General features: G+C 36.2%; 1 protein-coding gene across 2 annotated transcripts in view; it reads right to left on the bottom strand.

Moving 5' to 3' along the window:
* The window catches only part of PCB (Pyruvate carboxylase), a 553,291-nt gene that overhangs the window by 184,068 nt on the left and 355,371 nt on the right, over positions 1-13,852 (bottom strand). For both annotated transcript variants that reach the window (XM_090392830.1, XM_090392839.1), the window contains one exon: positions 1,236-1,460. In XM_090392830.1, coding sequence (XP_090248956.1) covers positions 1,236-1,460 — 225 coding nt within the window. The remainder of the gene's footprint in view (positions 1-1,235; positions 1,461-13,852) is intronic.

Raw genomic sequence — 13,852 nt, 5'->3', positions numbered from 1 at the left:
GAATTATCTTTAGGTGTGGCTGGGTTCCTATATTTTTAGCATTTCCAAGTGCATCGGCAGAATCTTGAAGCAGTTTCACCTGACAGGCACATATTTCCCAATCAACAAAATATTTAATCTGTTACCAAATGCAAAACACAAACTTTCCCCTCTGTCTGATGTTTGCCACTACTTGTGGACATAGTTAGAATACTTTACACAGACCAGCCATTTTGTGGGGAAAAAGGATAAGTTATCAGTACTATAGTGAATACCTCAAATCTTGCATAACACTATACTGAAACAAAACATAGCAACTTCTGTAACAATGTTTTCTCTATAGAAACAGTTTTAAATATGAATGTCTTTTCAAAGAGAATTCAGAGGCCCTGTTACACCATCCTAATTTAAATCTGAATGATTTGCCTTATATCCTAAAAGTTTGAGAGATACTCTTCCCATGTAAATATCAGAAATAATTTATCATCTCTTTGATATGATCCTAGAGCATGGCACTTACTGTTATAGGTTAACATATTGTGTTGTATGAATCCTATATTCTCTGTTTGAATGTAATTTTGAATGTGCACATTGATGCACAAATAAGCACATTGATGCTTATTTGTGCATCAATGTGCTGCTAGTTTAGGCACAAAATATCTGTTTGCTAATTTTCAATAAACTTATATACTGTGTAATGTATACATATAATGTATTCAAGTGTACACTCTTGAAGATAACAGATAATAGGTTTATGTATGGAATCCTAACAAAGGGCAAGGTGAAATTTTGTGTTGCAACAATGGAAGAAAACAAAAGATATGATTAAATGACATAAGTTAACAAAGACAGACAATGAATCAATCTTCTCTCCCCTCCCAGGAGGGGGGGAGAGAGAGAGAGAGTAAAAGGAGGAATCAATGAGGCAGCCTGAAAATTAAGGAGCAATTAGCTAATAGCAGCTAACAGCAGTTAGCTAATGAAGGTTTTTTCCCTCCTGTTTGAAGAGGATGGCAAACAAGCATAATGGAGCTGAATGAGTTTTGAGGAAAGGAGAGATGGACACTGTGGGCCGCCACAGAGATGCAAAAAATCATAATATTATAATCTTACATATGATATTAAATATTATCAACTAAATAATTAGATATTCATGTAGTAAATGATAAATATTAAAGATATAAAAGAGCATTTTTAATTATGATCAAAAACAAGTGCTCAATTCAACATACTAAAATGAAATTAATTATGCATACCTCCCCAATTTTCCAAACTAAATAGATGGCTGAAATTGTGAGACACATAAGGAGATACCTTCAAAATATCATGGGTCCGAACTCGGGTGGCGAGGAGCGACTGATGAGCATCACGAAATGTGGTATCCATTAATAAGAGGCCTTTGTGTTTACGAACTGCTTTTGCAAATCCTTCTGGTCCTTTTTCTTGCAAAATATCCCGCCACCCTATAGGAGCCTCAGCACCTAAAATTTAGGTAATACAGTTTTCATAGCTGACAATTTCCCTCAAGAAAACTGTTACTGCTATTGTGAGAACAAGTTTCATTATTAAACGGTATAATTAATTTACAAAAATACAAAAACATAAGAATTAGCATCACATCTTTCTCTGAAATTTTTTTTCTTGTAACTTGGACATTTATTCTATAAACCATACTTGGTTTACAGAATAAACGGACCACCATACATATGGGCTGCGAAACAGTGCACCGTGTGTGTGTGTGTGTGTGTGTGTGTGTGTGTGTGTGTGTGTGTGTGTGTGTGTGTGTGGTGCCATTTTTTCATGTTTTAGTTAATAATATTAGATTAACTCAATGTAGTTTTGGTTTTATATGGGCATGTGATCAAGTGAGTTATTTAGTTTGTAAGTAAACATTGTATTTTTTTAAAGTATGATATTGTTTGTATGGTGCCAATGTTGGTAAAACAATGGCAGCAATAATGTCATTGTTGGGTGATTTGAATTTACATGATTTTTTGCAGTGCAGTACATGTGAGATTTCAAAAGTTAAAGGATTTATGGAAGGAGAGTGAAACAGGTGAATGAGTTTGTATTACATGTTTCGAGAGCAAGTGATATTTAGGCAGCGAGAGCAAAATGAACATTAGTAGAGCAGATAGTATCGACAGTAAAAAGGAAAATGTTAATATCAGAATTAATAATGAACACACAGCGATGGAATACAGTAGAAAGGAATAGATGTAAATAAGGAAATAACATGGCTGGATGTTATCCTTCACAGGACAAAGTGCAAAATTGAAAAGGTGCACAAATGGCAAGAGATTAGCAGGGCTAACGAGAAAAACAAGGAGAAAATTATGTACAGGGAATCAATGATCAGGGGAGTACTAATAAAACTGTGTTATCCTGATCCAAAAATTCATATTAGTCAAACCATCCAGATGCAAAAAAAAAGGTAAGGTGAAAGAATTAATTGTCTTGGTTGGCACTAATGATTTAAGAGATGAGAATTATTCTGAAAAAGGATGTGAAGGTGTTGTTGGAAAAAGCAAAAATGAAGAGTGAGAAGGTAAAAATTATATGTCTCCTGCCATGATATGATAGAGGTGATTTGAGGAGGAAATTGTTGATAGCAAATGAATCAATACACAGGTTGTGCAGAAGGAATGATGTAGAGTTTGTGGATCTATTGCCTTTGTTTGATGGAAAGAAAGATTTGCATTAAGCTGCTGGACTGCATCTAAATGGTTTTGGTGTTATGTGTCTTGGGGGGGGGGCTTTGTTCATTCAGCGCATGCTGAAGTGCCAATTCAGGAAAACGTAAGCAATTATGGTGGAGGCAGGTGAGAGTATGCAAAGGCACCAATGATGCAAGTGAGTATGAGAATGACCAACAAGTACAGAATCTATTTCTTTTAAGGTTACACGGTGATCAGCATTCATGAAGTACAGATTCTAGTCTCTCAAACCAAAATATTGAATAATAATGCAATTTCTATATACTAATGCCAGAAGTATCAGGAACAAGAGGAAGGAGTTTTTCGCAATGGTTAGTGCAACCTTGCCAAAAGATATAGAGACTTGGCTAACAGCAGAGTAATTACAGGGACAGAATGCGAAGGGATTAGTATTTTCGGGGAAGACAGAGAAAATAGGATGGATAGGGGTACTGCAACTGATGATAGTAAATGAACTGCAGCCAAAATCGAATAGGATATAGATAGGAGGGTGTCTGTTCATTTGTACATGTATGGTGTGAGATCAGGGCCAATAAGACAATATACAAATGGTTGCTGCCATAGGTCAGGGGATTGCAAGGAAGATCTGGAAAACATGCATCAGCAAATTAGTATAATGATGGAAATTTTTTCACTTGGCTATGCTACCAATTATATATTTGGCTTAATCCTTTATCCCAGTATTTCTCAAAGTGTGGTATGCATACCCCTGGGGGTACGCAAAAGGTCTTCGTGAGGAGGTAAGAAAAAAAAATTATTCTAAATGTATATATTTCTCAATAAATTATATATTATGTATGAATTCTCCTACTCAAATTGCAAGTTACTATCGCCACAACGTTCACATCCTGGTGATATTAACTCGATCCCTGTGGTGAACAATACGCCCTCTTCAACAGCATCACTATACTGAAGATGCAAGAAAAACAAGTAGTTTTATTGTATCACTGAATAAGGTATAGAGATATTTGCAGTCTGTGTAATATATTTCTCAACAAATTGTGCAATTAAAGACAACTGCGATAAAACGACTAACTAATGAATCATCTCCCCTCCAACAGAAACTGCTGTATAGACTCAAGCAAAACTATATGTTGGCAGTGAAGCATATGGTTTTGCTTGACACCAAACCACCGTGAACATGTTAAAACTAAAAATATATAGTGCATGTATTTCAGATATTATGGAATTCGGTTGAAGAGAATTAGCATTTTCACTTAACTGCTGGCTTGCCTTTGTCTTTGGTTATAGCAATCTTCTGTTAATACCGCACCAATTATATGCACTTCTTCATAGCTGCTCTATCTCTACTGGCCTACCATGGCTGTCTTATTCACGCTCTGCTTTTAATTCTCATTAGTCATTTGTGAAGGATTGTTCATTATGTATCTCAAGTATTGTAAATTACTGATAATTTTTGCTTGAAATAATGGGAAAGAAGACAAAGCTATTTGGGTAGATGACTTTGACATTGCACACAACGAAACTGTGCCAAAAGTAGCAATAGCGAATAGGAGCTTCTTGGTAAGTCATACGATTTTCAGTATTTTTTCTGAAAACTTTAGTTTCCGAAAATCCCTGCATATATCTCACACCACGATTTTTTTAGCTTTAAGTTTGGGAAAAAAGTGAGAGTTATATTCGAGTAAATACGATAATTGTTTTAGCTTTCAAATTCTTAAGTATGGATCATTGATTAAAGACTGGATTTATAAAATGCACAGAAGAGAGCAATATAGCAAATACAAGTAGCTGTAAGCAACAAGAAAACGTTGATATTGTATCTGGATCAAATGAAATTAATAAGGGTGTGTCGTCTGACATCTCTAGAGAACCAACTAGGAAAAAGATGAAATATCTTCTTAAGTATGATATGAATTACTTGAAATGTGGATTTTCATGGACGAGAAATGAAGAGGAACCTATTCCAAATTTTGTTCTATTAAAAATAAATCATATTTTTTGTTTACATGAAGATATAAATTCAAAAAATAGACATTTACAATGAAATATACTTTATTTATTATTTTAATAAGGGGGTACTTTGTAATAATGAAAATTTAAGAAGGAGTACATGGATATGAAGTTTGAAGTGTAAGCAAACGAAGTTTGCGCCTGAAGTATTTTCAGGACTGGGGCAACTCGCGGTAAAGGTGGAGTAAGTTCCGATCACCTGCCTTAGTATCTCCTATAATGCAAAGCACATCTACTTGCAGACATGTATAATGCTATGCATTAAGGGAGGGGGCCACTATCCAGACCAGTTTCGATCTTTGTGGTCTCATCAGTGGGAGTCAGACCCAGAGGTGGTGATACTAAGGTGAAGTAATGCAGTATGGCGATATGACTTCTGCATTACTTCCACCTTAGTATCACCACCTCTGGGTCTAGCTCCCACTGATGAGACGTCAATAAAGGTCAAAACCGGTCTGGATAGTGGCCCTTCCCTTAATGCATAGCATTATACATGTCTGCAAGGAGATGTGCTTTGCATTATGGGAGATACTAAGGCAGGTGATCAGAACTTACTCCACCTTTACCATGAGTTGGCACAGTCCTGAAAATATTTCAGGTGCAACATTTGTTTGCTTACACTTGGATAAAGGATTAAACCAAATATATAATTGGTAGCATATCCAAGTGAAAAAACTTCCATCAACTATCTCTAATCCAGAGAAGTTTAATAATAAGGTGTTGACACCTTTTGGCAATTGGTATATGGTGATATGACTTCTGCATTACTTCCACCTTAGTATCACCACCTCAGGGTGTGGCTCCCACTGATGTGCTTGTGCAGTAGTTGTCCGTTTCCTTGAGGTACGAGAGGCTCTGCTTAGAGTAGGGTTTTGCCTGCCTCTGAGTGGGGCCACTGCTGGGATCATGGCTCTGTCTGGTGGTGGGGTGAGCCTGCCACTGGGTAGAGCCAATGTTGAGAAGTTCTTTTCGGTGACAGGGTGAGCCTGTCACTGAGTTGGATGGTCCTTTGGTCACTCATAGGAAGTGGTCTGGAGGACCGCCTAACTTTTAGAGAGATCTTTACTGAAACACACCTCAATAAAGGTCGAAACCAGTCTAGGAAGTGGCCCTTCCCTTAATGCATAGTATTATACATGTCCACAGGAGATGTGCTTTGCATTATGGGAGATACTAAGTCACGTGATCAGAACTTACTCCACCTTTACCACGAGTTGCCCCAGTCCTGAAAATACTTCAGGCGCAAACTTTGTTTGCTTACACTTGGGTAAAATATTAAACCAAATATATAATAAATTAGTACAATGAGCACAGGTCAAGAGATTATAATGGGGGATGTCAACTATGGAAATATAGATTAGAAGGAAGAGAACTCAAATGGTATTTATACACTTACTGAGAGATAATTACTTAAGACAGCATGTTATGGAGGAGACTCAAGGTGCAAATCTATTGGACCTGGTCATAGGATCAGAACAATCCATAACTAAGGTGGCCACATTGTATCAATTGAAGAAAGTGACCAGGCAATATCTTGATTTGGGAGATTGTAGACAATGAGGAATATTCTGTCAAGAAGGGGTATATGCAGAATCATAAGACAGGCGATTATGACAAGCTTAGAAGGAAGCTTGAAGCTGAGTTGTGGCATAAAACCCTGCAAGGAAAGGATGTTAGTAGTGCATTGGAGATAGTTGGGGCATCTAGAGGAAGCTGTATTAAATTATATAACTAACGTAAGGATAATCAGGTAGGTGTTAGAACGGTTGAGTAATATCATTAAGTATGCACCTCAGAAAAAGAAAATGCTGTGGAAGATATATAAGGCCCAGCAAACTCATGAACAGTATAAGGGTCAAGCAAACAGAGTGACCAGTATGATAAGGAAGGCAAAATCAGATTATGAGAAGAAACTATTCAAGAATTCCAAGGGAAATCCCAAAGAGATCTTTCGCTTTGTGGTAAATAAGAGGCAGAATGACTATGGAAGAAGAAGAACCTTAATGAGTGCTGATAATCACTAGGTGATTATCAGCACTCATTAAGTGGTCACTCAGTAACTCAACTATTTTATCTGCTTCAGATAAAATAGTTGAGTTACAACTATTTTATCTGAAGCAGATAAAATAGTTGAGTTACTGAGTGACCACTTTGCGAGGTTATAGCATCCTAGTGAGTTATTGCTTTAACCTATGTGAGAACAGAGGTAGACGAATTGGTGATTTCTTAGGATATTGCAGGAATGTGCAAGAGAACTGGCAATGCTTCTGACCAGGCTCTTTAAGTCTCAGCTCTGGTAGAGTTCCAAGGGAGTGAAAAGAGGCAAAATAATTCCCTTGCATAAGGAAGGTTCTAAGACTGCAGTGACAAATTATAGACCAATCCGTGTCTCAGAAGTGGTGGTAAAAGTACTGGAAAAATTAGTGAAAAAGAGAAATCAGGAATAGGTGGATAGGAATGCGATACTCTATGAGGAGCAACATGGATTTGTCACTCCATTATAAAAATTACCATTTTATAATGGAGTGACAGCTGAGATGGATAAGGGAAATGGCTACACAATGATTGTGCTAGATTTTGCAACAGCATTTGACTGAATACTATATGGAAGGCTCAGTGCTAGGACCACAACTGTTTAATTTGTACATAAATGACATAGGAAATAGCCTGAAAGGAATGTAAAGTTTTGCATTGTGGGATAAATAGATAACAAGCTGTGTGATACCTTGATGGAATTGTACTCCAGGAAATAGATGAAACTAGGACTTTAGAGCGTGGTGGTAAACAGAGTTGAAGTTTAGAGGACATACTACTAAAGTTGCAAAGGTAGCTCATAAGATTACTTGGCTATTGAAGAACACACTTAACAAGTAGAGATAAGAAAGTTATTATTCCTCTTTATAAATAAATCACATCTGTAGCACAATGACAGTACATTGTGCCCTTCGATTGGAAAAGACCTAAGTTTGATTCTCATGATGATAAGAGGAATCTTTATACAGGTTTTTTTCAATTGAAGGTGAGTTAGCTGATCTCATATGAAGCTAGCAGGATTTTTTTTTCTCCTGGAAACTTGGGTTATTCATCCTGCATACAAACAAATCATCCTTGAGAAACCCACAATTTACAGACAAAAAATGCTATGGGTGGTGGTGGGCAATAGATAATGGTAGTTGTGGTTAACTGTAGTTGGAAGATTAAGTGGTGGAGACTGAGAGCTGTAGGGTAGGTGCCCTCCCTCAGTTAGTCTTTGAACTCCTTGGAGGTGTCACATTATAATAATAATCCACATTTGGATTACTGTGTCGTGTCTGGTGTCCATAGTTTCTTGGGGATGAGGAAGTGGTGGAGAGGATTCAGAAACAAGCAACCAAGATGGTGAGTAATCTGTGGAATGTTCCCTATCAGGATAGACTGCAGGTGTGTGTGTGTGTGTGTGTGTGTGTGTGTTGACTTCAGAAGTTCACAGGTGAAAAAGAGGGGGGATATGATATCCATTTCATTTACTTAAAGGGTTTTGAAGGATTGATACAGTGGAAATATTTCAGCACTTGGCTAGAAAGAGCAGAACAAGAGGTCATCCCTGGGAAGTTGAGTAAAAGTGCAGTTAGTAAGGGACTTGAGGATCAGATGTTTCACCTGGAGAGTTGTGAATGAATGCAATGGATTGCTAGAGTCAGTTGTTAGTGCTATCTCCATTAATAGTTCAAGGAGAGGAATGATAGATTGTGTGGATAATTAGGTCGCCCGCAATTAGTCTTCGGACTCCATGGCGGTGTCCATACAATAATAATACAACCCTAGCAAAAAGTATCCAATCAATGTTGTTATCACTACGATGACAGCAATATACACTGTATATTTCTTGGAAAGTTTAACGCATAAACGTTTTAGCATGCAAGAGATGAAATAACTCACTTTAAAGTATAAAAATAAAAGAAAATTTTTTATATGATTCAAAGATTTAAAAGATAATTTAAAGAAAATAAATGATCTGTGTTAGAAAAAAAGTATCTGATCAAGCTGACAGTTGGAAAAAAGTGATCGCTGAGGAAACAAATGTGTATCATTTCACAATATGCAAATCCATAATTGGCTGTGCACACATAAAGAATAAAGAAAACGTTTATAAGGAGCAGAATCGCGATTGCGAAATCTGAATTCTATCTAGTGTTAAAGAATGGTTCCTGTGAAAGAACCTTCGAGCAATTCAAAAAACAGAATTAATGAATATCTGAAAGATAGAATGTCTCAAAGACAAGTACCTAGATTACTAAAATGTGTTCAAAGTACTCTATGTGATCGGAAAAAATATAGTTCGACTAATAGTGTAAAAAGCATGCCTCAAAATGGATGTCCAAGTTCCAACTCACACAAACAGCACGGAAAACTGGCTGAACTTGCAAATTGAAACTGACTATGTCCAACATCCAAACAATTTAATGCTGCATGGTTGAACTACAGAGTGAAGGTAAGTGACCGCACAGTATGAAATCAGCTGAATGGTCAAGGATTTCACTTTCGCAAAGCAAAAACAAAACCTTTTTCGACAAAGCAAAACAAAAAAAAGCACATTTCCAATGGTGTAAACATCATGTAAATTGGGAATTTTATGATTGAAAAAAAGTCATTTTTAGTGACGAATCTCAAATTTGCCTTTGAAACTGGTGATAATAACAATATCTTTGTATGCAGAAGAGTTGGCGAAAAGTCCTTCGATGAGTGCATTAATACCAAAGCTAAACCTTGTGATCATGCAATCCCATTTGGGGTTGCATGATCACAAGGTGTTGGAAAACTGTCATGTTGCATACAGTCAACTCCGAAGTCTACGAAAGAAATTTTAGGGCATTTTTTGGTTCCTAGTATCGTAAAATGGTTCCAGGATTCCAATGACTTCATTTTTCAAGATGATAATGCATTCTGTCACTGCAGCAGATGAATCAAGAACAATCTGCAATACAATGGACATGCTGCGGTTAAAACTATGACTTGGCCTTCAAATAACCAAAACCTTAATCCAAACAAAAATGTTTGGAATATTTGAAAGCAAAAAATTGACACCAAAAGACCCACAAATGTCGTTTAATTACATCAAGGAATCATGGAAAGCTGGAGTGAAATTCTGCCAACTGATTGTCAAAAGCTTATCAAGTCCATGCCAGGAAGGATGAAAGTCATCATTATTTGGGCTAAAGGAGGAATAACAAAATCCTGAGTTAGGTGATCAGATGTATATTTCCCGATCAAAGAATGATTACATACTTTTTTTCTTCAGTGTTTGATTTTCCTTCACCTAATTTCTGGTTAAAAGTAACTATAACATTTTTTTTTTGTAAAAAATTTTATTTCTTTGTTAATTGTATTTATAATCATAACTGTTCAAGTTGAACAAAATGTATGTATTCAGAAAAATATAAATCCTAATATATATATGAAAGAATGATCATTAACTCGGTTAACATACATATTTTTTAAAAGAATTGAATGACACTAGAACCGAGATTTAAGTAGAAAGGTTTTAATATAAAAACAACTAGTTTCGGCTTGTAACAGCCTTCATCAGGTGACATTATAAAAGAAAGAAAAAAGAAAAAACACTGAAGCTTAAATAAACTATGAACATCATAGAGAGTCTCTATACATACATAACTGACATTAAATCGTTGTGGTTGTATTTAAAGATGTTCTTTCGTTTGTTGGGAAAGTGTGTGCTAGTAGCATCTCGTGAACGCCAGTACATGATTACAGCTGAATGACTATCTGGGAGGTTGTAGCTCAAGTTATTATTTAGATGAACAGGATTATTTCTCAGCTAATCCTAATGATGAAAGCCAAAGTCACAAAGTCTGCTGGGAAAAATCTACTAACATCTTCTTTTGCAATGATGAACTAGAGAGAAAAATCGTGGAATCTAGGAAAATCATCTTCAATCCTGTTCTTCTAAATAATAACTTGAGCTACAACCTCCCAGATAGTCATTCAGCTGTAATCATGTACTGGCATTCAAGAGATGCTACTAGCACGTACTTTCCCAACAATACAACAAACGAAAGAACAGCTTTAAATACAACCACAACAATTTAATGTCAATTATGTATAGAGACACTATGATGTTCATAGTTTATTTAAGCTTCAGTGTTTTAGTGTTTTTTTCTTTCTTTTATAATGTCACATGATGAAGGCTCGTACAAGCCGAAACTAGTTGTGTTTTTATATTAAAACCTTTTTACTTAAATCTCGGTTCTAGTCATTCAATTCTTTTTAAAAAATAAAAAAATAAAAAAATATATATATATATATATATATACATAATGTTAGTGTTACAGTCATTGATAGGATACTTTTTTCCAGGGGTTGTAATAATAATAATACTTAATGTAACTTAAAAACTGAAAGCTACACCATTTTAGAAATTTAAAGTTTATTTAAAAATTAAAACTGAAATCTAAAACTTTCTGGAAAACAAAAATTAATTTTACAAAAAATATAAATATGTCAAATTTCTTACATTACCCCTAATTATTAAATCAAAATATTAGACCTAGAATTAAATCTAGAATAAAACTTCATCAGAAAATAAAATTTCTATGATAAAATGAATAATACCTTTTATCATACACAATGTATGATAAAGTGTAAATAATAGATGTTGGCAAGTATTTTAAACTTGCCATTCAGTTAACCTGCATAGATAACATTTTAGTTTCAAATAAATAGTGTTTTCACTACCTTCAACATCTGCATTGATCATCAGAGGTATAAAGTTGTTATAACCCATGTCTCAGCTCTAGAGCAAAGTCCTAATTTACACTTTCTCCCATTTCTTCTAGGACATTTCCAGTTACAGAAAACACAGACAAACAAACAGAGAGAGACATCTAATATATCGTAAAATGGTTAAAGCCCAAAATAAAAATGTTTTATTTGCAATACAGGACGTCACCTAATGGAATGCTTTTGGATTTCGAGGTCAGCAAGCAAGACATGCTGTTGTTCCATTTCAGCCAATTGTGTCTGAAAAGTACTAAATGTAGGGTGGGGAGTAGGGCATTGCTAAGAATACAATTTTCCAAGAATTTGGGACAAACTGTCAACATCAGCTTAGCAAAGAATTTGTTCCTATTAATTCCATGTCCCTTCCAATTTCAGCATACCTTAAAAACAACCCTCTCATGTCTACTTAATATACAAATCCATGATAACTGTTCACTGCATTCTTCTGTGTAAGTGGTTAAGCAAAGGACATGGGGCTGAGAGAGGGCAGAGCAAGGATATTCCAAAAAATACTATTATTATCATTATTATACGGGCACCTCCATGGAGTCTGCAGATTCATCACGGGAGACCCAATCTATTACCTCTCCTTGAACCCATTAACAGAAAAAGAACTCACAACTGACTATGACAACCCATTCTACTCATTCACCACTCTCCAAGGGAAAAAAATCTATTCCTCACATCCCTACTGACTACATCTTTATTCAACTTCCAGGGATGACCCCCCCCCCCTTGTTCTGGTCCCTCTAGCCAAATGCTGAAACATATCCCCTGCATCTATCCTATAAAACCCTTTAAGCAACTTAAATGTTCCTATCATATCAACTCTTTTTTCTTGTAGACAGGCTTATACGTTGGAAACACATGACTATTAAATTATTTAAGGAAATTACAACGTATACAGGAATATTAATTAAAAGAAACTTTAATAAATACCTCCTATATTTCGGCAATGTCACATTGCCATCTTCATGGGAACATACAACTATGACAAGTGCATGCAGGCACTACAAAAAGCAAATGAGGCAGAAGAGAGAAACTATTGTTGTTCCTAGAGTCCTAAAAGGTACCCCTAGCATTCTATATTGGGTTGTCTTGGCTGTTGGGCTGAAGTTCTCAAGATGCATGCTTCCCAAATTTGTTGGTTTGGAAAGTTTTTTAGAGCTAAGGCTGATTCCACGAACAATCTTTCATATTTAAATTTGCTGTAGTGTATTAACGTGGCTTTCTTCCAACGTACTCTGTAGCAGGTATCCAGAGCATGGTCTGCAAGCCCAGAGTGGCTGTATTGGTGAAACCAGATATAGTCTTTGTGTTCCAAAATCCTGACATTTGCTGTCCTGCCTGTTTGGTCAAAGCAGAACAGTTTACAGCTGCAAGGGATCTGGTATACTCCAGGTAGGTTTAGAGAAAGTGGTTGGACTTTGGTGGAGCGGATAAGGGATGCCAATTTCTTATATGGTTTGTAACAAGAAGTCAAGTCATATTTTTTTAAGATTTTGGCTAACTTTTCAGAGGGGCCCCCAGATATAGGGAATGGTGATGGATTTAGTGTAATCTTTGTTATGAAAGGGGGGGGGGGGGGTTGTGATTAACTAGTTTTAATATTTTTCACCAAAGCGGATAAGGGAAATGCCACTGTGGTTCTCAACCAAACTGACTACACAAGTAAGCTTAATGCTTTATTATAACTAAGATGAAAAGCCAAACGGCTATTTTTCTGGCGAAGTTGATAAATTAAGGGGATAAAAATCCCTTATTGTTTTTCAACCAGTATGCGAAACTCTAAGATCGAAAACTACGATCTAAGCGTTTCATGCCGACAAACTATTGGCGAATCCAAGCGTAAGTGACCACTTGGTAGTACCACACCAAGGCAACTCAATGCAAAGGTGGAGCAAGCTCCCTCACTATTCTTGATATTTTCTCATAATGTAAAAACACACAGCTCCTATGAGATGTAATACTGCTTTACATTATGAGGAGAGGTCACTACCCAGACCGGTTTCAACCTTTTTTGAGGTCTCATCAGTGAGTAGCTAGGCCAAAATGATATCAAAGTTTAAGTGAAAAGAACTTACATACCTGCACTATACGAATGCCAGAAAGGTGTGCCACACAACGCTTAGATTAATTTTCGATCTTAGAGTTTCGCATACTGGCTGAAAAACAATATGGGATTTTTAACCCCTTAATTTAATGCTTTATTGTTAGATCGGGGCTACCTACCTCCCTATTGAGTATAATCCCACCAGCTCCCAAATTAGAACACTCCAAAGGCTCCTAAAGAAGGTCACTTCTTAGTCTTTGGAAGTTACCAACAAACTAAAGCCTTTTAACTCTAGATCCCCCCCCCCCTGAATATATGGACTTCCAAAAATACATCAACAAAATGTGCCATT

The sequence above is a fragment of the Typopeltis vanoorti genome, chromosome 1 (assembly GCF_054136105.1).
Source record: "Typopeltis vanoorti isolate ZY-2024b chromosome 1, IOZ_Tvanoo_1.0, whole genome shotgun sequence".
NCBI lineage: Eukaryota > Metazoa > Arthropoda > Arachnida > Uropygi > Thelyphonidae > Typopeltis > Typopeltis vanoorti.
Note: the sequence above shows the minus strand (reverse complement) of the source record. Positions and strands in the feature narration are given on the sequence as shown.